This window comes from Nymphalis io, chromosome 2 (assembly GCF_905147045.1).
Source record: "Nymphalis io chromosome 2, ilAglIoxx1.1, whole genome shotgun sequence".
NCBI classification, from domain to species: domain Eukaryota; kingdom Metazoa; phylum Arthropoda; class Insecta; order Lepidoptera; family Nymphalidae; genus Nymphalis; species Nymphalis io.
This window is the reverse complement of record NC_065889.1, coordinates 6455955-6483189: the sequence shown is the minus strand read 5'-3', so window position 1 is coordinate 6483189 and position 27235 is coordinate 6455955. Positions and strand designations below refer to the sequence as shown.

Sequence of the window (27235 nt, the reverse complement as noted above, 5' to 3'; positions counted from 1 at the left end):
GCTGGAAAAATTTTTGCCGTATAAAACCAAACTCGCCTTAGCCAACTCTTCCTATTACCCCTATTGGACTATGCCGACTCGGTCTATTTAGATATTTCTGAGGAACTGCTAAATAAACTCGAGCGCTTACAGAACATGTGTGTTCTTTTTTTTTTTTTATATTCGCCGGGAGGGCAAATGACTCTACTCCACCTGATGGTAAGTGGTAGTAGAGTCCAAACGCGACGACGGCCAGTACAGACGGGAAAAACGTTCTGCACTAGCCGCCTTCGCCTTGCCGGCCCGCAAGATGCCTCTTCACGCCTCGTTTGAAGGAACCCGGGTTGTAAGAGGAGGGGAACACGTGAGCTGGTAAGGAATTCCATTTTTTGGAAGTGCGACAAAGAAAGGAGTTGCCAAATTTCTTTGTTCGCTTCATATTTGGTTTACGTAAATATGATCATATTACCCAGCCTCGTAAAAAACTAAAGTGGCTGCCAATACGGTTGCGTTGAAATATGCATGTCCTTTCTTTGCTTTATACCATACTCTACCATCCTCAAACTCCAACATACCTAAAAGAGCGGTTTACCTTCCTTGGCTCTCATACACCAATCAATTTACGCTCTGAGCAAGACAATTAATTGCTAATCCCTCTGAGTTGCACTAAAATATACAGCAATTCCTTTACGATTAAAGCAGTCAAACTATGGAATTCCCTACCTCGAGAAATTCGTCAAGCTGAATCCGTGCATATTTTTAAGTCGTTTGCATAATTATTATCTATCAATATAATTGGAGCATGTTGTATTATTATATGTATATGGTTATTTATTTCTTATATAAGTTTGTTTGTATGTATGTATGTATATATGTATAAGTGTATATGTATATATATGTATGTAGGTTGGTATATTACATATTTGTATTAAGCTTCTTAAATTTCAAGTATAAATTGTTCGCACACTATGCCCGATTAGTGATCCTGGCTAAAAAACACAAACATTTCTCTTTACAGAGGTTGTCTGGAAGAGATCACTATAACTGATAAGGCCGCCTTTGCATACTATATGTTCTACTAGCTATAATATGTTACTAAATTTTTGTAAAGTGTGTGCAATAAAGGATTATTAATAATAATAATAATTAATATTAGATTTTATACACGCTTATAAAACTACGTGTCAATGACGTTTAATTTTAGTCGATACAAATGTTATCAGTAAATTAAGTATTTAAATAAAATGCATTAAGAAATAATTTCATACGTTTACAAATATTTAATAAAAAACAAATACATAATACGACCTCTTACCCTCTCTAGTAGAGGCGAACAGAAATGCCTATTAGTTGAACTTGAAGTCGGTTGATGTTATCATAAACGATTCAAATTGACCGACCAATATGCATGTCATATAAAACAATTTACAGCCGTATGGGGTTACGCCCCATTGTTAATTTGTGACTCATAAATCACGGCGATCACTCGGTTTACGTTCCCATTAATACTGGTTACGATGCTTTTGTTATGATATAAACGTTTGTTCAGATGCGACTATCATTTATTGACCTCAACAACGGGGCAACGGAACATTGGCGAGAGTTATTTGCATTTTTTTGTTCTAGTCGATTAGAAGTTATGTTTATTGTTGTTGCGTCGTTGCTTTAGTGGCTAATTCGGAGGGTTAACATCTCGAGTCGTCGGGAGAATAACATTTATTGGGTTTTTCTGACCAGAATCTGGAATTTCAAAGTTGGCAGTGATTATTTATTTATTTATTTAAAACTTTATTACGTACACGTACGTACGTATATACGTACCAGAAGACAAAACATTTCAAATGATAATTTTGTATAAAATGCATGCTCATCCCTTGAAGAGATATCCAGCACATCCAAAAAGGAAAAAATAATCCAGTCAGATAATTAAGAAGTGGACATGTATAATCACATAAAATCTAAATTACAATGTACAGTGAAAATATATACATATAGATACATTAACTTATAAATAAGGCGCTTACACTGTTGCCTTAAGCCGTTGCTCCTGCCTTTGAATTATTTCCGATCGAGTCGGATTGCCATCCTGTCGAACCATTAGTTTGAAGGAATAGACAGTGCACTTATGTTTGCAAGCATTTGAGCGTTATATCTCTTGCGCAGTTGGCTTGTCACTCATGCAAATGTCAATCGTAATCGGTCGTTTCAATTTATATTGTTAAAAATAAGGCTTACCGTTCGATAAAATATTACATACATGATAAAAAGGGATAATGGTCATAGTTCAGTTTCATTCAGGAAAAATAATGATGTAATTGTATGTAAATAAAATATATATGTAATGTGATTGATGGAAAAGAGTAAATACGGTCTCGGTACAATTTACGTCCCGAAGCTCTGGTAGCTGTGACTTAAATCTCGTGACAATTCAAAAGTGCTTATAAGAACCTACTCGAATCTTACTAATATTATAAATGCAAAAATGAGCTTGTTGAGTTTGAAACAAGCAAACAGTTTGTAACGCTTTCACGTCATACTACTCAACTGATCATCATGAAATTTTGCATACACGTTATCAAGGATCAGAAAAGCCCATAGAGTAACTAACATGTCTCACTCCCGCGGGCGAGTTCTAGTAAAGAGCAGATACTAGTAAAGTATATTTATATTATTTAATTTGATTTACGCGCCTTAGTCATTAAGGAAGTACAAAAACTTAAAAATTGTTGCGACATATTTTTTCTTCCTTATTTATAAACGCGTTTCGCGTTAATTGTTTACCATCTTACGCGGTTATCGTTTACTTCTTATCTGTTAAATACGAAACAACATACGATAGTTTTGTTGCGTATTTAAAAAATCTTAGTATTTTTATGTTTTGTTTCAGTTAATTAAAAAAATAGCTAGGTTTTATCGTATAGAAAGTCCGAAAGCCCAAACATCTGACAAAATATTGGTACTATTCAAAGTTTTTTTCACATTTTGGTCCTCCAGACCGATTTTGGCCATAGTGGCCAATCTCAAGACAGTTTAACCAACTGCGCAGGTCATGTTATAGTGCACAAGTCTGTGCGCAAACACAGGTACACTCACTATACCGGTGGTACGGCAATCTGACACGACCGGAAAGAGATCAGATGTAGGACCAACGTCTTTACGTGCTTTCTGAGGTAAGGGAGTACTTCTATCTTTCAGACTCCGGGCATCTATTGAGAATTTTCGACTGAAAAACCCAATAACTTTTTATTGGCTCGACCTGGAATTTGAACCCAGGACCTCCGGATCTGTGGCCTTCTATCTTCTGTCTAGCCACTAGACCAACGAGCCAGTCAACCATAATCCACCCCTGTAACCCAACCTGGTTACACTTGTCACAGTCATTCGTCATTGACGTTGTACAAGTCGGAAGTGTGGAGTATTTACGTCTTAACGTATAGTGCGTGAGCCAGGTGGCTATGATCTCATCTATTGCTCACATCGGCAATTATTGTGTTATAAGTGGATGGCCCTTATAAGTATAAAGGCTCGTTAATCGTGTTTTTATTAACGCTGTCAAATATTTTTAATCGTATATATTTATTTTATCGTTTTTTTTTCTGTGTCTATTTATCGAATGCACTTTTAATTCATATATTAATTAGTAATTATGATGTTGTTTGTGTTTTATTATCTTGTTTCAATTGAATTTGCAATATATGAACATGTTTTAATTAAAATTATAAAAAATACCTAAATGATAAATAAAAACTTCACCTTTTCCGTTTCATCAATCTGTATGAATGAAAACATAAGAAAACAGCTTTTAATTATTTATTTTGTTCACTATATCTACACACTTTTCTAAAACTTTATTAGTTATCGCACAGACACATTATTTTATAAAGTGTTGTTAAATATAAATACAAATGCATTAGTAAAAATTTTTAATAACCAGGCAAGCAAGTTTAACTCACTCTTTTGTTTCTTACGTTACATTATCGTGAAGTTTTGCTGCCGTAGTCCGAAACGTGTCCAGAGTTCCTCGATAAATAGCCGAATATAAACATGAATATGATTAACGATTATATTATTCGAATATATGATAAAACATTATTCAAATTTTAAGCAATAAAAAGGCATAGGCTTAAAGATTAAATAAAAAGCATTTTTAAAGTCTTCTAAATGATCATGATTTGTTAGTAGCCTTGAATCGTGCATTTTAAATATCGAAACGCGGATGTACGTATATAACAAATGCGGATTAAAAATATACATTACATAATAACTCAGTCATTACTACGCACCGTGTTATTGTTGTATTATATTTACTATAATAGTATAATACATCGGCCGAGAGCTGGTTCACATAAAATCGACCGAAGTTCATTCTCTGGACGACTGACGATTCTTGCCAAAAACTAGGATGATGTAACTTCGAATTATTTACGATTAAAATGAACGAAAAAAACGAAAATATATAATATATTTTCGTTTATTTCCTACCCATTAACGATATAGTTAAAAACTATCGACCGTACTTTAAATGTTCTTAGCGGTTGTTTAGTTTAACACTGATTTATCTCTTACTATCATTATTTATCTGACATTCATTAGAAGACATAGTGTTCAACTAGTCACACACTAAATATCGCTTATAAGTAAGTACGTATATAATTGTGTCAACTTGCAATATACATGTGTTAAAATATAATTTTAAATAAATAAGAAAACAATATTTCTTAAATCCATACTGCGCTATTGCCATGTCATATCATCTGTTAATGAGATATTTCATAGTCATTTCTGTGACTTATCGTCCTGACAACTGACATCCATCAGCAACGCATTCTCTTCGTGGCCTAACTTTAGTCGTACATACTGTGTAAGCTTTTATCGATGACAAGTTCGTCACAAAGCAGTTGCTGAGTATGCTAATAATATCCGACCCGACAGTTAAATCTTGGAGGAACGTCCGGTAAATGTGTCGTGGCCGATACTTTGATCGTCATGGAGTACGAATGTAATTAGAGCTATAAATGAAATACATAAGGCATTGTACAATACTATCGGATGTCGGGACGATAAATATGTCGGTCCGGCTTTATGTAAACCAGCTCTAGCACATTAAATACTAAACTACTATTGTTATTCTCGTATCGTAAACATTATTTTTTCCATAGTCATTGTTATTGAGACACTAATAGAGTATTCATTATTTTGTATAATATACTAATCACATGGATGTTAGTCGGTTGTTGGAGAGGGCAATAAATGACACATTATTTTTTAAATAGTAGTTATTGTTCTAGAATTTAAGAAATAGATTTGAATTTGGAAATATAACTATAGATTTGGAATATTCTTAAAATTATTTTAAGTATAATTTAAAATTTTACTACGACGATATCAAATACAGCTTCCAGTATTATATAAATACAAAGTTATAAAGATAATATAACAAGACAATATTTTTTAAAGATGAGCGATATAATTCCCAAAAATATGTACCATTTTTTTGTGTTTTGCTCTTTGGTACTAAATACCAAGTAGGCTGAGCTATTGACTTCGTAGTTATCAGATGTAAAGACGATGGTGACCAATTTGACATTCGAACATCTAAAAGATTTTTTTTATAATTGTTAGCTTTTATATCTAAAATTGTTCCATGTGAACACATTGAGCTTTGTTGTTGATTTTATTCTTGTTAAGTTGGTAGTTTAGTTATAATTGTATACAAAGAGATCTTACCTCCCGTTATTAAATCCGCTTACAACAGTCACCATTATATTTAATCATCGCTTAATGACAGCATAAAGCAGTCGCTTGGAACAGTAATTGAAGGGTTTTCCTTTATTACTCAGCCCCCTAATGAGTTCATGACACAATTCGTTCCACGAACTGGATTAGGAACAAAAACTTGGGTAGTTTACTCCATTACATTAAGCAATGATAAAAATTGTATTTATATTTACAAAATTTGCTGAAACTGATGTAGTTCGTAATAACTTGATCCTAGTAAAGTAACAGCCAGTTATTATCCTAATAAGTTTTTTCCCAGACTTCTCTCACTTTAAGGGGAAAGTTAGGAGCTTTTTTTAGGAGTTTTGGTTGATACACATGTAGCAAAATTTCTAAAATCCGCCACAGATTTCCTCACAATACTCTTTTTTATCGCCGAGCACGCCATATTTTCTTATATCTTTTTAGAAAGTGGGTTTGAATCCAATATATTACACCAAATTTGAAGCTACTTATTGTTGTTAATTTAATATAAAACTGGGTACATTACCCATTTCAAAAAGTTTTATATGGACCATGGACTCATAGCCAATCTGGGTGATGAATATTCAAGAAATATTAGTTCCTAATTATTTTTGATTATAACAATCGACAATAACACTAACGACAATAACGGTGTAATGTAAAAATAAAAAAAAAATTATCAAAATTGAAATAGTTTTCTATTTACTAAATAAATAGCTCAGTAAAAAAAAACATCATTTCTTATATATTTTAAGTTCAGTTTTTGTAAATGAACGTATTTGCGTAAATGTTATTTAGGTGAAGCACCGTCACTGACCTATACATCGGTTATTATTCCGCGACTCTACCTACGTCGAAATCGGTAGGCTACTAAATTTAGAAGAATTGTTGAAGAAAATCTTAAACAATTAAATTCGGAAATTTTGGAATACATAAATATTTGCGATGAATGCGGGCTGCCCAAGATCGATATGGTTGGCATTCTATCGGGGAAGCTTTCGTTCAGCAGTAGACGGCGATAAGTTGAAAAAATATATGTTTGCAGGAAAACGCCATTTGCTGACGGAATAATTCTTTGCTGGTTATGATATAAAAAAAAAATATTATGAAACTTTAAAACGCAGTAGTGATATCATCATCATCATTCTGCTAATCCTAACTAATATTATAAATGCGAAGTTTATTAATGCGAGTTTTTTTGTTATGCTTCACGTTATAACTACTCAACCGATCATTGAGAAGTTTTGCATACACGTTTTTGCAAATTTGTGTGCGGCAAACTTACTATTCCCTCTCTCCCGCAACCAAAACGCAACGCACTAAACAAAGGCGTTCACTACATATACATATTATGTATGAAATGTATATATATTGCAGATTATAATATAAATGATTTTTTATGATACGAACGCCACTGTGACTACAGCTTGTCCAGCTTTCGTTTAGATTTATATGTTATAATAATTAACTTATTTTATTTTACGTTTTTTCTTCAAAGATAATTTATTAAATATCAAAGTGTTAAACATAATTAATCGATCATCGGATAATTGTAAGCACAATTAGTTTTATTAAGTGTACCGTATTATTAACTAAGAAAACAAAATTCACAGGCAAATTTCAGTTAAATTGTAGCTAAACTAATTATTCACACAAATTAGGAATTTTAACGTAAATCGAATCCTCCTTAAAAACAATTGTATATCAACTTAGGCAATATATTGTTATTGGTAATGTAAGGCAGCAGAACCGGTGGTCCTGGGTTCATTTTCCAGGTCGGGCCAATAAAAAAGTTATTAAGTTTTTCTGGCGAAAATTCGCAAGCCCGCAATCTGAAAGTTGGAAGTGTGTACACTCCAGTGCCTCGGAAAGCACGTTAAACCGTTGGTCTGAACTCTTACCGATCTTGTCGGATTGCCGTCCCATCGGATTATGAGAGTTAGGGAATTGAGAGTGCGCTTGCGCACACACTTGTGCACTATAATATGTCCTGCGCAGTTGCCTAATCTCTCTTGAGATTGGCCACCGTGGCTGAAATCAGTCTGGAGGATTATATTATATTGTTAATTAGCATAAAAGTCTTAAAATTGCGATAACCTTCCATTACTCTTTTTGTTCTACTCGCCTGCAAACAGCGCATCCGGTTTTGTTTTAGAATTTCATTTCGTATTTGTGTCTGACTTAAACATTTTTTGTTCCAGTTTTTGAAATGCTGGTTTGCGCGCGTCAATGTGCACGACGAAAATCTCTCATACTCACATTTGGAGAATTTTGCGTTTTTGCAGCTGAGCTACGACGTTGTTCAAGACAAACTAGGCAGTAAGTATAAAAATGTATATATATTGTATAAGTTACATTTTGTTCTTTAATGATTGGTAATACAATGCAGAAAAAATAATTGTATTTTAGTTTTTATATTTACTTGGAGATAGGCCTGCTGTATCCAAACAGAAATAATTAGCCTGTATTATGTATATTTATATGTTATAATAGTAGTCGACCCAGTTAAATTAAATTTGTTTGTCTGTATTATTATATTCCTAAACAAAAACTATATACTTGTAATAGACGTATAGAACTATTTAATAATTCTTAATAAAAACGAAACTCATTTGTATTAAAGATACTAAAAAAATGTTCTCAAACATCAGTATATACAATGTACATAGAGAGACATCCTTGTTAAAAACATGGAGTCAAATCAAATGAACCTTAAAATTTGCAGATTTATCAAAATGTAAACTTCCGGACCGATTAATTAGTTCTTATTTTTATAAGTAATAATATAGCTTTGAGATTCAAATTAATTAAAATAATTAATGTATTGTACGACCATACTATTTGAAACCGCAAACAAAATTCTAAAAGTAGAAGTCACGGTCAAAATATATGCATTTATTTTATTATTTATTTCGCTCTCTATATTGATTAACCTTACTATGGTTTTTATTATATTATAGTAACAACTGTTTTCTATATAAATTTTCTTACGCAAATTATAAGCAAGACGTACGTATCGCAACGTTCTACGACCTTAGGACGAGTCGATTAGATCATTATATAAATATAACGTAATGTTCAGGTGACTACTACATGTATTCGGTTTTAATGACCGCTTTATACGTAGGCATTAGATGCGTTTTAATTATGTGCGCATAGAGTTTTGGCAGTAAGAGCAAATTCTAGGCAAGCTGGACCGCACATACCCGAATGTTACAGCATTCTATGTGATTATAAATAATAATTAAGTATAATGGCGTAATTAGTGCCCTCGATGTCCGCTTCAAGTGCAACATGAATCAGTTTAATTCTGTCGATGACGGTCACAATGGGCCGCCGTGTACAACGTTTGCCCGGTCTTGAACTGCCGAGTTACGGCTGGACTGCCGTTCAATCGCTGCCGCGAACGCGTGCGTTGACCCTTGAATGTCTCATAAAATGTTGGTCATGTACTGAATCACGCCCGTAGCGACTTGCATTTTCTACCTTCAGAACGTCCTAGAAACATAAGCCGTCTTCCTCCAAACGCTTGAATTCTATCAATTCATTTCTATTTGCTTCAAAACTAATTGTATCTTTTATTAACAGAACATCAAACAAGCCCGAGTCGCCCGTGTGGAGCTCGGACAAGGAACTTCGGGAAAAGGAAGCCATATGCAAACATGTTAACGGTAATTGAAACTACTATGTTTAACTCGTGACTAATTATTTTGTTTAAAAATATTGTTGAAATACATTAAGGTATAGGAATTTAGGTTACTAACAAGAAGAAGCGCGTAAATGAATCGCAAAACTTCCGCCACGACAATAACCAGTTCCTTATTGCGTGGCCTGCGTTTATTTTGTCTTGCGGAAGGTCGACGTGAGACAGCGTTGTCCCGCTAACGCTAAACAAATCGTAAATGAAATGACTAACTTTCCGCACGGTACCAATCCAGAAATACTTCAGCGCGACTTCCCTAGCGGTGCGGCTCCAACATAAGTTCAGTGCCGTTGTGCCCACGCTCCATCTGTCACGGATGGGGATGTTATTCATACTTCGCGCACTAACAATAAAACAAAAACTCACTAAACCTATGATCATATCAATCTGAACCATCTTATCTGACAATGTGACATCCCCTTTCATTCAAATGGAATTTTAAAATAAAATATCTCATCGGTACTACTACGGTATCGGAAATACACTTGATTTCAGTTTATTAGTTATTAGTGGATATAATATTCAGTATTTTTACGTATTAAATCAGTGGTTTGCGATAGTATTTGAATAAAACCGATTCTCTACAAGTCGCGCTGTCTTCTTTTTTTAAAGTTCTAATCGATGGTAATCTATCATAATCCCAGCAGAAATGATTAATTAAAGTTACACCTAGTTGTCCGTAAATCGATAATACAAGGTTGCCTTTAAATGGACAGCGGGTGTTATTTGTCGCTCACCTTAATCGATAATGACTTGCGTTTTTGTTTGTTAGTCAGACATTATTTTAGTCAGAAATAATGCAATTGCTTTATTACAAAAAACAGGCAAGTTGGTCAATTAATTTTTACTAAACATAAGGCTTTTAAAGTTTCTAAGCTACGATACATCTCCAGTTAGTAGTACTGCTATTCTTTGAGTATGAATTAAATTTGTAGAAGTGCGACTCTTCGTGATTACCATTGCAACATTAATAAGCTTACTAAAGTGCAGGTATATTTTAATTTAACAGATAAAATTTAAAAAATTCAGAGCTGAATTACGTCTTAACATAACATTTAAGCCATTCATGTTGAAATATCAGAAAGTGATATGCTATTTTGATTTTTATAATTATAACACTGAAAGTGTACTCGATGTGAGTTCTTACAGAATAGCACTGATCGCAGATGTTGAAGCTGTTCAGCATTTTTGTTTTCGTTAACAGTATTATAATGCGTAGCACTTATACATATTTCGTCGAATCGTTTCTTCCGCTGCACATTACAAAGTTGGTTTATCCTGCTTAAATATTTTAGATTAATTGGGAAAATTTTACTAGCATTCTTAGTACCAATTCCAAAAACTTCACCTACACGCGACTAAATGTGTCTATTATATTTAAACTTTGTTTTGGATCATATCAAGATATTTTTTTTATTGTGTTAAATACATGATGTTTATAAATATGATGACAATAATGAAAATCAGTTTAATTAAATCCGAAAAACACGTAAAATAAAATTCAGGCATGAAAATTAACGAATACCGACTCGCAGGCTTTCTTAATATCTATATAGAATAATATTCCTTGTCTAATAAGTTATTTGAATATCAACGTGAACATAATATTAATCGGTATGACTTTTATATTGGAACAATAAAAAAAGTAACAATCTAACACCGCGACAATCGTGGAATTTAAACTAACGACGATCCGTGAATTTGCGTCATCTCGATTCTTATCTTTGTTTATAATATTAGCTTCATTTAAGTCATCGACGACCATAAAAATATTATGTACTTTTATCATATTGTTTTGTTTGACGTGATACATTTACATAGTAACTATGTCTCTTATGTTTATGTACTTAGCAGTATTTACAGGTTTTATAAAATCTTTAAATATATTCATTTATAAAGACGAGAAATATTGTTTTTAACTCATACAATCTTCTTTCTAATCTTCTAAATCCATATAATATATAACGGTAGTTTGGTATATATGGCTTAACATTTGATATATATCTGTCTTTGAGTTGAACATGATGATTTTGTACTCTTGACCGATTTCGATCACGGCGAAAATTCTCAAGGCTGATAAGCTTTGAGATGAAATTAAGACATATTATAATAGTGCAGAAACTTTGCGCAAACAAAGGTGCGTTCTCTATTCCCTCATTTAATCTGATGGGACTGCACTGCTGGAAAAAGATTAAGCGTCAAAGCATTTAAGTGCTTAACGCAGCAAGGGAATATAAAAACTGCCTTTTTCTAGGCGCTTATTAAGCTATTTATTGGCTCGACTTGGAGTTGGAAATTCGGACCTCCCGTTCCGCCTTATAAAGTAGCCTCTACTAACGAGGTTGTCGTTAAGAAAAATAATAAACTTACAAATAGATTATTAAAATATAATTAAAGTTTTTTTTTATTAATTACACTGTATTTACGTTGACGTGTACGGCTTTGTTCAATCCATCTGTATATGTATTACTTATTATAGATATTTTCACTTTACGAAGATTTTCCTTTATCCGTACTAATTTAAAAATAGAAGGTTTCATTTACATTCATTCCTTTAAACTTAGAATGTACATCTGGACTCCGTACTTATTTATATTTCGAAAATTTTAACTCAGTAGCTTTATGGCCGATTTACATTAATCTAGTATTTCGATCCAGTCTAGAATCCAGTATCAAGCGCTGGATTGGAATAGTGTAGACGCTATTGTATCGATCCAGTGACTGCGCCCCTCACCCCCCACCCTACCTTGCCAGTACCTGTTGGTCCAGTCAATGTCGTGTAATCGTATGGTAGGTTACCATGTCCACGAAAAAATTGTTTTATAGTATTAGATAATTATTTACCAACTTATTTTTTAATTACTTGGCATCATCAAAAAAATAAATAAAGTATTCTGTTTAAGTAACTTTTATATTTTTGCATGCTGTGTGTGTATCCAGTCCAATTATTTTATTGTTTTTGTATTTTGTTCATGTATATACTAACCAAGATATATACAGTTTTGCGACAGAAATTTAATGAACATAACAATCACCGGCAACGCATTAACAAACATCTTATAGTAAATGGTAACTTGCAATTCTTAAGTTGCTAATTACCATTTACTATAAAGTATTTGTTTTGGAAGTTTTGGAAATTCAGCTCGCCTGTTCTCTTTTAAAACAAAATAACTAGACCAATCTAAATGGCCTCGATCCAGGGCCATGGTCGATCCAATGTCACTGGCGGCGCTGGTTCTTAATACTGGATCAATGTATACCGGCCATTCTAGACGGTGGAGTCACAACCTCGTTTTTATTTAATGTCTATTAAACGATGAAATGTATAATTACAAAACATATTTAAATTGTATTTCTCATAAGGTTTTCTTACATCTGATGTACCACATGACAATTGAAAGAATATCTTTTTTAATTTGAAATGAAATTCCCCTTTCAAATTAGAATTCGTTTATTTACGTACTATGCATGCTTGATTGGATCGCTGAACTCTAAATGAATATAAAATTTCAATTGTATAGGATATTCGGAAAAATCATCAAAACATACATTTAGCTCATTATTATTACAAATGACATTAAAATAAACAACAATATTTTTTTGTATTGTTTACAAAAAAACCTCAAGTACCTATTATATCAAAACGTAGGTTTCGTTTAAAATGTTTTCAAATTGTTTTCTAAGTTTCCGCGAGAACGACTCTGGTAATTCGGTGTTGCCAATATGAATTGATTTAGCGAAAGTAAACCGTGAGCTTTAAAATTTTTAATACTTGCAGATATGTGGTAACAATATGTCCAATTTACAGGTATCATTGATTATCCCACCAAGATAGAGGACATGGCTCCTAAAAGCGCTGTGACAATAACTTATTTATTGACGTAACCTATTCAAAAATATATCGAAATATAGCGATTTAGTATCTATATGTGTATATATAAATGCATATTATCCGGTCTCCAATAATTAAGAATAATATTTAGTTTTACAAATTATATAATTTCGTGATTTAAAGTTTCTGGTCAAGAAACATCCTAAACAAGTTCAAAGTACAAACATAATTAATTGGATATATTTAATGACGCGTTAGTCTGACTATGCGATGGACATGATATGATATATGACTCAAATGAAAAAAGATCATTAAATTCAGTTCCGCATTCCCATAGATTCACCATAGTTACACGGAAAGACAAAATTAATTGTGAATCATAAAGGTTTATTAGTAAAGTAACACTCTGTTTACTGTACACTCTGTAAATGTGGGCTATAACCTTCTTTTAAGGGGACGATTTGGAGCTTATTCCGCCATGTTACTCCGATGGGAGTTAGTGGATACAGATCTGGCTTATTTTCATCCGTCATTTGCAGGTTTTCTTTTGATGTTTTCTCACTACCACGCATGAGATGAATTAAACACATGAAATTTCTTGGAGCCTGCGGTTAAAATACATGTGTTCTAAACTGCTGAGCCATCTCTTTTGAGGGGGGAAAGTTGAATCATGTTAAAATATAAACATTTGGTTTTCTTAAAGCAGTCATAGGTAAATAGTAAAATAAGTAACCAAAGCTATGTGACAATATTGAAGGTGATGATGTCCTCCTGCTCGATTTCGGTCACGGCAATCAATCTCAAGGGAAACTTGCCAATTCCGCAGGACATATTACAGTACACAAGTGTGTGTGCAAACAGAGATGCACTCTATTCCCTCACTCTCATAATCCGATGGGATGGCAATCCGACACAACCGAAAATAATTCAGGCGCAGGACCAAAAGCTTTCTCGAGGCACGGGAGTGTAACCCCTAATATTAAATATATGATTGTTTTTAAACCAGACCCTTTTTTTATAATTTTTGTAGTCGTAACTAAAGCCGATGACACATACACATACATACATGTTTATAATATATTAACATAATTTATATCGTTTCCGTATTGTTAATGTAATAATTTAAACATTTTTCTTATAAAACTCTTTTCCGGTCCTTATTTTTATTACATAGTAGGAAGTCAATAAATAAGTTCTTATTTAAATAAAATATTATGAAAACTCTGTTTTGTCGTGTCAAAATGTACTCTTAAGCTACTTTTGATATTTTATTATTTCCTCCACCTCCCCCCCCTCCTCTCCTTGAGAAGGCTTAAAACATATTCCACTACATTTCTCTATAAGGGTTGCATAAGGGGTACAATGTGTTATACATATACTACATATATTTCCCACATTTAGTACGAAATATGAACACGAATAAAACATGAAAGTTTAGTAGTGTATTCTTGAGTTTGAACCCACATCTTCGGATAACATTTACGTGTTTGACCACTGGGTCCCTTCAGCTCTTAAAATGTATAATACGAAAACAATATAAACAATAGGTTTAGTTCCGCATTATATTGCATCTCAATCGTGAACAAAATCAAATAACCGCGGGCGTGGCCTTCCTGGCTCTTCCGCACCAACTATAAACAGATTGCGGAAATACTGTTATATGCCCGAAGCAGATCGACTAATCCTAAATTTCTATGTATTATACTATTTAGATAAGAATGAGAAGGTCAAAAATTATACCGTAAACTTTATTAATTATTTATACAACAAAATCAATGACATGAACATTTTCCTATTTATATATATATATATGTATAAGCACATACAAAATAGCAGTTCTATTATATAACAGAATAGACGACTATATGTGAATATTAATTGCTTTTAATCATTCATAAATATAATATTATGTCTTATTTTGTTAGTTACATTTATTTCTATCTAGAAATAAACAAATTCCAAATATTTCTCTCAGTAGGTGAGGCATTCGTCTAACTGTAGGATATAACAGTAACATCATTTATGTACAGGTAGTTACAATTTTTTTCGTTAATTGTATTGTTTTAATACATGATAATATTGTTAAATAATTTAATCGTTTATATAGCTCATGATGCTCATTATATTTCGCTGTAAAATATTCAGATATCCTCACGTTTTTTCTGTGGACCGTGGGTGACAATAAAACTGATTGTAATCTTAAACCGTTGCTTGAATACTAATAATATTTTAATTAGGAGTCAGTAACCATTTTCATACATGTGTTGATTTCTTTGACGGGATCAAGATTTCTATCTTAATACGTCAATATTCACTGTCATGTAAATATATGATCGATTGTAATGAGCAAACAGTTCATTATGATCTCGTGCGAGAACACGTTCGTATGAGATTCATTAATCGTTAACGGATCGGATCGTAACATAATAACCGGCCTATGGGATGGATCATCGTCACGATAATTGTGTCATGTCTTTGTGGTGCTATAGAAATAACGGAATATTTAAAATGCGGAATTGGCTAGTAGTCGGACGTAGAATTGGCCGCGGCGACGCCAGTCGGCCGCCGACCGTCCGCCGGGACAGCGCGCAACGGCGCGAGTGTCAAGCAACAACCGCAGCCATGCCGCCTACCACCATGATAGTGCCCTGTGTGTTTTCAATTATCGTAACATTTATAATTTATAAAATTCAATACTCGACTGGAAATATTAAAATTTATACTATAAATATTCAACATTTTTGACGATTATAAGTTTAAAGATTACTAAAGTAATCCTATGATGATTTGTACTGGTCTCATTGAATGACGTGAATACGTTTTTACTACAAAGTCGCGTAGACTTAAAACATCCCAACATATGTGCGGGCGGAGGAAGGGGTGCTTAGTGCGTTTGTTGACCACGCGTTGTTTACGTTTCTGGCATTGAATGTTGATCCCGAATTGGATTGTTTGCTGGCCACGTTTTTTGTGCTCCTAAATGTCAACATTAACATCTGCTTCATAAGAATGGTTGAGTGACAAAAAAGTTATTGTTCTGTGTTAAATTAATTACTAAATGATATCGCTAATTATAGTCACTGTGGTATAGATTAAATTTATGTAAAGAAAAAAATTGCGTTTCTCTAATATTCAAGTACTATGTCATTGATTACTGATTCGATAACCAGGAAGTAAATGGTTTATGTAGTTCAAGAATTCGCCAACGTGCTTGCGGCCCGCGCTTTGCCATCAATCATTACCCATGGGCACCAAGTTGAACGGACCGTTCACCTGTGCGGAACACTTTCTAAATTAAGGTGTAACATCACATCAGTCAGTAATATTTATAGCCACCTATATTCGTAATCGGGCCTTCCGGAAAAATATCATGGCTGCTGTGAATACAATCTGTTCACTGTACGAAATAATAACTTCATACTGCACGTGACCGTTCCCAAAATTATTAAAGGTCCTACAAACGAAGATGAGAATTTATGAAATCACTTTGTGGTCGTAGTTACGTAAATTTTTTTAAACTTTCGTAATAATTAATCTCACACAATCGCGTGTTCAACTACAGTACAATTGTTGACAATTAATCGTAGTTCTTTTGCGTGCTTCAATCATGTCTAAGAAAGAGGGTCAACTGCTCGTATTACAACGTACATTTACGTATGTCATTTAAGGGATTATTCGAAATTTAAATAAATGTCATATAAAAGAGGCCATTGGCGCTTTTGTCTTCTTTTATCTTACGACTAAAAATGGTATTATTCATATTCACAGTATTGACGTAGACACTACGTTAGACACGATACTCGTTAGATTTAAGAGCGTGGGTTTGTGCATGAAACATGTGATAGAATACATTCTGTATATAGAATCAGTCGCTCGTTACTCCTACACGATATGTTTAACGGAGACGTGATATTAATTTATGATAACATTTTCACAATTCAATTATAATATGTAAATAAGTGTATATATAAAACATTGACAAACTTTTGACCATATGTTATTCGATTATATATTCTGTTCATTTAAATGTTTCGTAAAATGTAGTTAACATGATAATTTTTATATCTTATATGCAGTTAATTATGCAGTTAATTATAATACCGAGAACTACTGACATAGGTACAAAACAAACACTTTGTTTAGAAAAATAATGATGATGTCACTCATGTAGCTGACCTCACGCACCCGACTAAAGAATCTGGACTGTAAAAGGACGTATTTATAAAAAAGCAGATAATTTTATGTCACCAGGACGGTTCAAGACGGTTTTATATTAAATTAAATATTTATCTCGAAAGAAATACGGCGGCCTCTCAAAGGTGCTTTTCTGTTAAAATCGTATATCATCTTCAAAGATCTGGGTACGGAAATTATTACCGAGCTATCGGTATAGAGCCGTAATAGCTAGTCGGTTGAAAATTTCCCGGAATACGTGTAACTATGGCCTCTATCGTGACAAATGTTAACAATCAAAAGTCTAAATTCAATGTTGGTACAGGAACCCTTAGTGCGAGTGCGAGTACAACTTTTGTGTACACTTGGCCAGTTTTTTATACTTTCATCGAAGTTCATCACATTGATATAATAAACTTAATAAAGTTGTTACTTTGTAAATGAACTTGTATGATAATAAAAGTATTATAGTATTATGTAACGTTTGTTTGTTTTATCCGGTTCACAGAAAAACTATTAATAGTTTCTGATTAGTCAATAAAATACTGCTCAAACTATACCGATACACGAAACTTTGTTTAATATTACACAGAGAATATATCTTTTATGGATAAACGTTAGTGACCATTTTTATAAGGGATAAAATACGAAAAACAACGATCACTTTAATTTAATTGTCGTCAAGTATTCATTCTTATGAAAGACACTATAATATTCATTTTAAACTTTTTACGTAGATAAATATTGCCCTTTATTCGATGCAATTCAAACTAGTAGGTTTACAGAAGTACTGCGATATATTAAAATAATACCGTGAAAAATACGCGTCTTGTAGGATGCATTACCATAGAGCGGGCGATTAGACCGGTTGACGAATGTTTTTACCTTTATTAAAAAAAAAATAGTTCCGTATAAAATAAAGTCCCGTGCGAATTTAAGCGGGATTTATAATTAAAGAGAAAGTGATGAAAGAAATATTTATTATCAAGTTGCTGAAAAAGTCGCCGATAGAATTGTATACTAACTTTACCATTACGTGTCCAATTTTAAACGAAATAATAAAATGGTTCTAAATAATGTGCCGTTGCGCAGGCAGCGAGGCGTCGCCACCTCCTCCTTGTGAGGTGTTCCTGGGTGGGTCCTGCAACCCGACCACATGGAGATCAGACATCGCTATTCCGATGCTTAAGAAGATGGGCATCACATATTTCAATCCTGTAAGTACGCTTTGACATCTTAATTCTTAATATAATGTAATGCAAATATAATGAACAATTATTCTACCGCCAAATATGTTAGGTTTGAAAGGAGCGATTTATATTTCTTGCAAATCTTTTGTTATTTCAATTATGTTAAAATAATTTAAAAATATAAAATAATAGTTATAAGTTTAAATATAGAAATATTTTTAAGCACATTACTCTTTGTCTTCATATTAATATTGAGAATAATTATAATTTGATAAGCACGTTATCTTTCTCATCATCTTATTTAATTTTAATTAAGATTCGAAACATTCATATACCTAGTTGCATATGTGAATTTAATCCAGCATATAAGTAATTTAAAAATAAGATAAATACTAAGAATACTTAGATTTTAAGTTAATATTAATCTGTTTTGTATTTCATATTCAGACTTTGAAGTACTTTAAAATTCACCCGCAATAAAATTGTCATGAATATAATTTGAATAAACAATAATAATTAGAAATATATCAAAATATTATATAATGAGTTAAATATATTGATTCCAACTCTATAGTAGTTCAACAAATACATATATATTCAAATAACCTTTAAAACTAGTCCAGTATTGAACGTGAATTTGTAACGTTATACATCTCTGTCATAATAAATGTTATTTATTTTAAATATTTATAACCGTTGACCACATTCCACAACTGGTTTCCATATAACATTTATAATAACACAAGATTGTAAAAAATAAATTGATTGCAAATCAAGGGCTCTGTGAGGCCTTTCTCACATTATAAGTTGTTTAGTTCGCGGAATCGTTTTCGAATGTGAGAATACACATTGTTCCCTTGATCTCTGATCAGTCCATAAGAATGTATAGATTAGATTGAGTTACTCTCTGCTAAGAGATAAACGTTACAGCAACCAAAAGTTGAATAGAAAAAATAATTTTGATATAATCATGTTGGCAGTATTTTTTTTCTAAATACTCGAGGGCTCTACGTATGATTTTATTAACTACAAATGTGTCGTAGTTTTCTTTTTAATTGATAACGTTATCAATTTGTTGTTAGTTTTATTAACACGGTGACGCGTGGGAAAGGCGTAACTTACAAATTTCTTAGAGTTCTGTACAGTAACGGTAAAAGTGATAATGCATGTAGCTGGATAGTTTATTTTTATTAAACGTGATCGAATTGAGTAAAACTTACATCACACAACACGTTTATATGTAATCTCTATATATTACTACGTAAACATAGATTATTTTTTTTACATTTTTTTAAATAAAAGTATAGGAATAAAATTGATATAAATCGAAAAGTATTGCTATATGTGCACAAGTGAAAAAACAATTTGATCATACCTGATTCTATTTCCAATATTTATGCTTAGATGAAAGTTTATCGACATTTTTGACGTTTCTTTAAAAATTATATTCAATCAATAACACTATTTGTATAAGTTCAGATGCTAACTTTTAATTTGTTTTTTTTTTTGTGGTAGTTCGATAAATTAATTTTAATTATTTTATAGATCTATATTGATAATAATTTAACGGTTTGATGAAATTTCACTAGTTCGGTTTTATAATTTAGCAAGTAGACGACTGGTCAACGGAGTTAATAGAAGTGGAACATCGAGCTAAGGCTGAGGCACGAGCTCTATTATTCGTGTTAGACAGCGAGACCCGCGCTGTAGCCGCGAGTGTCGAGGCTGCGCATCTAGCAGCCGCGCCCAGAGACCTGCTGCTCGTACTGCGACCGTACTCCCGTCATCAGACCATCGGCCGCGAGACCATTTCTGACCAGTTAGTTACTTTATAAACTATCAATAATGTAACACTTTTATTAACATAACTTAACTTAATTTGGTATATTTTTTTATTATAAAAGTCTCCAGACAATTTTAAAGTTACTCGTTATTGGTAGATAACTCATTAAAAATTATGTTACAATTAATTTTTCAGAGAGTATATTGAGCTATCGCGAGCTCGAGCGACGTTACAAGAAGCAGTCGAGCGGCGAGGACTCCCTGCCTTCACAGATATACCAGCGGCGTTACGGTGTGCACGCGCCGTTCTTCGAGGGGCGCGAACGCACCCGCGTCACTCTTTGGGTCACACTATTCTGCGACTGAAACGTGTATACGACGCAGCTGGCGGCAGAAACGCGCGGTTACCACGCGCGCGAGCCATCGAAGCGCTCAAGGACGCGACGCGGGCGCCTCGCGATCTCGCTGAACGTTGCCTACCAGCTAACGCGGATACGATTGATTTCGAATCCTTTTGTGCTGCCGTCGCGGAGCTGGCTGCTGACGCAGGTAAGATATTTAACAAATTAAGCGAATAAGAATTATTTCTAATACTGATTTCAGATGCTGTTATTCTATATAAATCTACTAATTACTTCATTAAATAAAATGTTCGAGGAAAAGAAAGTTGCAAAGTTAATGTATACAAAAAAAATTTGGTACGATCCGAAAAAGTTGTTTTTTTTTTGGGTTGGGTAAAAAAGATATTTGTTAAAGGTTCGCAATCACCGCGAACACCGTCCGGTTCGAGCGTTGCCGCGCGCGTGCGTCGCGCGTTTCGATCGCTGCGTGATTTGATCATCTCGTCTGGCTTGTCCCCCGGTGCGTCTTGCACGCACGACATGCTTTCCGATTGACTTTTGAGGCTTTCCTAGCGTACTGTTACAAAATCTGAACATAATAAAGTGACTAAAATGTAATAGCGTTGTCTAATATTCAGCATTCGTAATAAAAAAGAAATTGCAAATATTCATTGCTAACGTTCCTGCAAAACGTATAGCTGTAATCTTTATCGGTCATTAAACTTTTATAATTTTACAATCATTCGTTTTAGATAACATAAATCGATTGATTGAAAAATCTGACCTTGTTATCGAAATTAAACATTAAATCATAGATGTGCCAGGAATGTGTCTATAAATAATATCGTGTGCACAAATAACCTTGCGATTTATTAAGTCACGTTCAAGGGATACTTTAAAGTTTTGGCCGTGTCACTTGCTATGCGCGATAGCGTAAAGGTCCGCTTAAGTCACTATCCCAGTATCTCCACTATACATTCCATTTCATTAATTTCAGTTCGCAGTCGTGTACCGTGATCCTTGTTTTATTTCGCAGATACAATGCAATCATTCGATAAAATAGCTGTAAAAAATATCGCTTATTTATCTTATCATTCTTCACAGAGGAAATGCTCACTCAAGTTTCATTCTTCGAATCGAATCATTTTCGGTGTGATGTTTTTTTGTTTTGCATTCCTATCTAGTTGTTTTAATTTGGAAGACTTATAATTTGCGTTTTTTTTTAGTTTTAACTACTTTTATAACTTTTAGAGGACATAAAATTCTACTGTTTCATTGTTACGGCTTATTTATCATTCAGCTAGACGAGTCATATTATAATAAATATAGACATTTATTATATATTATATATAGCTTTGTTTATCTAGAAATCGTAAGAAAGAAATGCACCTACCAAGGTATCTTAGCAATTATGTCGATGTTAAATCAACGTGGCACAGTTCTTTGTTTTTATATATATATTGCAAATAGATATGTTTTCGATTATGTTCAATTATATATGTTTAAATTTTAAGTTCGGTATAAATCGTATTACTTTTATTGCATTCTGTAACTTATAATTATTTATCAATGAAAATAGTAATTTATAGTTTTCAAAACAGAATACCAGAGTCGCCACAACTCTGAGACAGAGAGCGTCGAGAGCGTCGCGGGGGTTGAAGGGGGAGTGAGCGGGACGGAGCGAGTGTCGAGCGCGCGGGAAGGGAACGGTCTGCGCGCGCACAATCCGCGTCTAAGAGCGTACGGACAGAAGCTCTCATTGTTTATACCCAAGGTACGATTGACATTACTTATCATACACAGATAATAACACGCTACCCTAATTAACCTACTGAGCCAAATTTTACGTACACTTGACATATCTTACTACTAGTATTCTTATAGGGAGGGTATCAACATCTTTATTTATGAAAATAACGAGTGAATTTTATTTGTATGTGTATCGCGTTGAAGCGATTGATGTATGTAGGTACTAAAACGTTATATAACTATCCGCTTTACACGATGACGTAATATTTATATCTACCGTAATATTATGTATTCATATTATTATTATTAACTATTCATTTACTTTATTGATCAAGGAACTGCCATGGTTCCCATAATTATCTCGAACGTGAAGCGTTCTACGATAAATGAAGTAGAATGATTAATTATAGTATTAAGAATACTTACAATTCAATAAGTAGAATAATTATCAATGATAATTGTTTTTTTTTTTATTTTATAGAATGGCAGCAACCGAAGTGCAGTCGATGAAAGTACCGCCTCTGGTGGTAGTAGCGGCGACTCTGTTTTCACACCGGGTACCGAACGGCGACTGGAACGGTTACCGGCCATGTTGGGAGCGCCCATTCACGACGTATACCTCGGTGGATCTTTTCCCGTAAGTAAAATTGTAATTTACTTTTATTTGAGAAATAGATATAACTTGATTGTCGATAAGGAGCGTTACTCGCCGTTTCTTCTCGGCAGAAACTACATTCCGGACCGGTGGTAGCTTAAGCCATAATGTATGTCATAGATTATTCAAGTCCCGACAAATGAAGACATTCACACACACACATCATTTCTTGTGTTTGGAATATTCACACAGACCCAAACTCCTAAATAACGTTCGAAGTCAATATATATAAAGTATATGTCATTAAATATATCATATCGTTTCAACATAATAATTATTTAATTTAAAATTAAATTGTGTGTCGATAAAATCCGTATATTTTGAAATATTAATAACTTTTTCAGTGACTGTTACCGTTTTTTTTTTAATAAATGTTTTTTTTTTTTATATTTATAATCTACAGCATTACAATAGCATTGCTTTCATTTCAAAACTTACGATAAAGGAAGTCGGTACTAAATACAAAAGGTGTGATATATGAACGTCTAATAAATATCACACTATATTGTTCGTAAACAACACTATTGCGAATGTGATTGCGGTGTTTACACTAGTATAAACATACGCTTATATTTAAAATTAAAAAAAAACAATGTTATAATCGAAATGAGCGGAGTACTAGTGTCTACTAAACTTAACAACAATCAAGTGTTTCTTAAACAATTAGTGTAATACAGTTATTGCATAAATGTCTTTCTTCTTTGATTCATATTACAGTATAAGATAACGACCTCTTAACCAAAATTAATGCGTATCAATTGCTGAATGGCTTGTCGGGTTGTTAGCACACAATGCGTTTCGCTTGTTCCACGAATGCTGTTAGCATAATGCGTTCTTAAACAAACCATGCTTACATTGTAACTGAATAATAATCAACAATGGGATCTTTATGCTTCGGAATAAAGCGTAATTTCATTTTCAATGATATTAGAACGCTCTGCATAGAACGCTATGTTAGATGAATGAGTACGAGTTCATGTTTGCTATTTGAGTAATTTTTAAAGTATAGTTTAAGTATTTATATGGTATTTTTGTCACCGTTTTTAGGGTTCCGTATCTCTAAAGAAAAAATGAACCCTTATATAAGATCACTTCGTTGTCCGTCTGGCTGCCCGTGTCTTTTTCTCAGGAACGCGTAGATGTATATACGTTTTTTTTTTCATAATTTACCTCTTTATCTAACTAATGTTCTTTATTCACTCTCTGACTCATGATAATTAATTAAAACTAAAGTTAGTTCGTAGATAGCAAAAAACGAGTGCTTACTGATTATAAGCATATTTTTTCTACATATTATTAATGATATTTTTATTAAAATTTCGCTTAGGATTTAACGAAATAATATTCCAAAATACATTTGAAATTGAGCATGATGCACATTTGAGATTGAGTATTACGATGAATGAAATTACATTTTCTTTTTATTGATCGAATATTATTATTTACAGTCGAACAGTGCACGTCCAGACGAGATCCTACGGCGGGAGGGCTTCACGTGTGTGATACCGCGAGTGAACGACTACACGCGCATGTTCTCAGCACCCGCGCGCCGCACCGCGCCTGCGCCCGACTCGCCCTGTCGCGACAAAAAGCCGCGTCCCGACACGCGTGCGTCGCCGCCCGCCTCGCCCCCCGCGCCGCCCGCGCCGCCCGCCTCGCCCGACGTGGTGCTGCGCGAGCGCGCGCCCGAAGCTGACCGGCCCGGCGACCGGCTCAGCGCGTCCGACTTCTACACGGTCACGGAGGACATCACTCCGCAACCGTTTAAAGGTGAACTACATCGTAAACATTTTTTTTTATTTACATTAGAAAATTAAAAACTATTTTTATGCAATAGGAATATTATGGATATTTTTTTTTCACGATTATAACATTTTTGTGATTCACTCGTTTTACTTAAATTTTATATCCATTTTGTATTTGAAAATTTTCTTTTAGTAACAGTTCATCTTTTAAAGTTGCAACTAAACGAAGACCGATAGAAATGAAAAATTAAAAAAACAAAATTGAGCCAATAAACTGAAATAATTACCGAGCAATAGGATAATGGATTACTCACATATAGTTAATATGAGAGTAATCCATTATCTGCGACAAAACATAACGTGTCTCGTGTCCGTAGGTACGTACGACGAAGAGCTCTTGCTGGGGTCGCGCGTGCTGGTATTCGCATTAAGTGCGGAGGCCCCGAGCTTCGCCGCCATGGTGCTCGCCGCACACTACATGGGCCTGCGCCCCAACCACACTGTGCTGCTCGTGCAGCCCATGGATCCGTTACGGGCACATCCCGTATGTATTATTAAATAACTATTTTTATCATTCATACCTATGTTTTTTTATGAATACGTTGGCAACACTTATTTTATTTATTCCCTTTTCCTCTCTATGTAAATCTTGTGTAAGAAGTAGGGATGACAATAACTATCACAGCTATAGGCGGACTATTACATCTGCAATAGTTTGGCAAATTATAGTTAAATACGAATATAAAAGTAATCTAATCAATAATTGTTTTTCCGCAGTACAGCGAGGCAGCTGTGAAAGATTATAACCGCGGCCGTCACTACCTGACGGACCTCGCGCGACGCGCGGGCGTGCCGGTCTTCGACTCCGTGGACGCCACCGTGGCCTGCGTGGTGTCGCGCCTGCGCGTCGCACACTAGCGCCCGCGCCGACCATCACAAGGCGCTCGAGGAGGATTTCTATGCTGTAACATATGTGACATGTATCAGTGTCGGCTGTAAACTAGCCAATTTTGCTTACCGAATCAACGAAATTGTGAATCTCATTCATCCTTTCCATACGAATGTCGATGCTCAGATTCCTCATACGTAATTCCATAGTATATTATCACAAACTACGTAATAAAGACATCACAAACTAACCATCGTAACGGTATAGGTTATCGCGGCTAGGAGTCTCATATATTATGTGTACTTATTTCATACGTGTTATAATTTTGAACACTTTAGTGTAGTACAAACATGTCTCTCTTTTACTTCGTCACTCTCTATTGTGTTATAAATGTGAAAGTGTAGGCACTTATTTTAATACGGTTCAGCATGAAAGAGTCGAATGGAAGGCGAGGGAATCGTTTCGAGTTAACAAATCACTGTGATGAACTTGTTTAGGAAATTATAATATTGTGAATTTTCAATGCATACATAGATAATAGCGTATGAATAATGTAGTATAATAATGCAGGCGAAGAATTGAAAGTGTTTTAATGAATCTTAACATGACAAATGCATATGTCAGTACACGTCGAGCGGGGGCGAATAGTTGCTATTCTTGAATCCTTTTCTCGTTCGTATTTTATTATCTTCGAATGAAATATATTATGATATTGACTGATGGTATTTTTAAAAGTGCTGTTTGTCATACTTTTAGGATGTATAGTGGGTCTTGTAGACAATTTTCTCAAGTTAGATCTTTAGTGTATTGGCATACTGCTGTTAAAGTTATTTACGTATATATTTACTAAACCAGTTTGGATAATGGAAAGTACAAATGTGTTTTGCTCATGTAGCAAATTGAATAGTATGTTGTAATATTGTTAATTTAAAAAAATATTATGCAAAATTAATTGTTATTCACCTTATACTCATTTTTAATCTAGGTATTTTAGTATTGGATATACAAAATTTAAAATTTGCTTACAAAATAATCTTTAAGGCTTTTGAAGCCCAGATTCCATACCTAAACTAGGTATAGCATAGGTAATATTAGATAAATAAGTTGTAAAACGTTTGACCCACTGTCACTAAAATATTACAATTTTATATAATCAGCAAATATTATTTGCTAGTCACACTATCCATTAACATATATAAGTACTTTGTAATATTGTTTGATAGTACAAAAATCTAATTTATAGAAAAATTATTTCATATATTAATTGTAATTATATGCCATGTACGCTTATTTTAAACTAAAAACATCACATGTAAATATAGAAATTTGTAATTAGAAATGTATTTTATTTTTCCCATCCTTTTGGGTGTCTCCACTTCTTTACTTCAACTTCAATTGAATACATTAATATTCAAAAATGTTGTTCCATTGCTTGTAGCAATAATTGAACATTAC

The 27235-nt window shown here is 33.7% G+C and overlaps 1 protein-coding gene across 6 annotated transcripts in view; it reads left to right on the top strand.

The window, feature by feature from the left end:
• The window catches only part of LOC126775777 (uncharacterized), a 61461-nt gene extending 34348 nt beyond the window's left edge, over nt 1–27113 (top strand). For 4 of the 6 annotated variants that reach the window (XM_050497901.1, XM_050497876.1, XM_050497869.1 and 1 more), the window contains 11 exons: nt 7923–8040; nt 9310–9392; nt 18522–18646; nt 20227–20438; nt 20598–20950; nt 21158–21262; nt 22344–22516; nt 22973–23128; nt 24595–24916; nt 25269–25435; nt 25669–27113. In XM_050497901.1, the coding sequence (XP_050353858.1) occupies nt 7923–8040; nt 9310–9392; nt 18522–18646; nt 20227–20438; nt 20598–20950; nt 21158–21262; nt 22344–22516; nt 22973–23128; nt 24595–24916; nt 25269–25435; nt 25669–25809 (1955 nt within the window). In that variant the 3' untranslated portion in view covers nt 25810–27113. Of the gene's footprint in view, nt 1–7922; nt 8041–9309; nt 9393–15721; nt 15907–18521; nt 18647–20226; nt 20439–20597; nt 20951–21157; nt 21263–22343; nt 22517–22972; nt 23129–24594; nt 24917–25268; nt 25436–25668 lie in introns of those variants that run through there. The other 2 variants (XM_050497884.1, XM_050497909.1) reach the window with 2 other exon arrangements.
• The last annotated feature ends 122 nt before the right edge of the window (nt 27114–27235 follow it).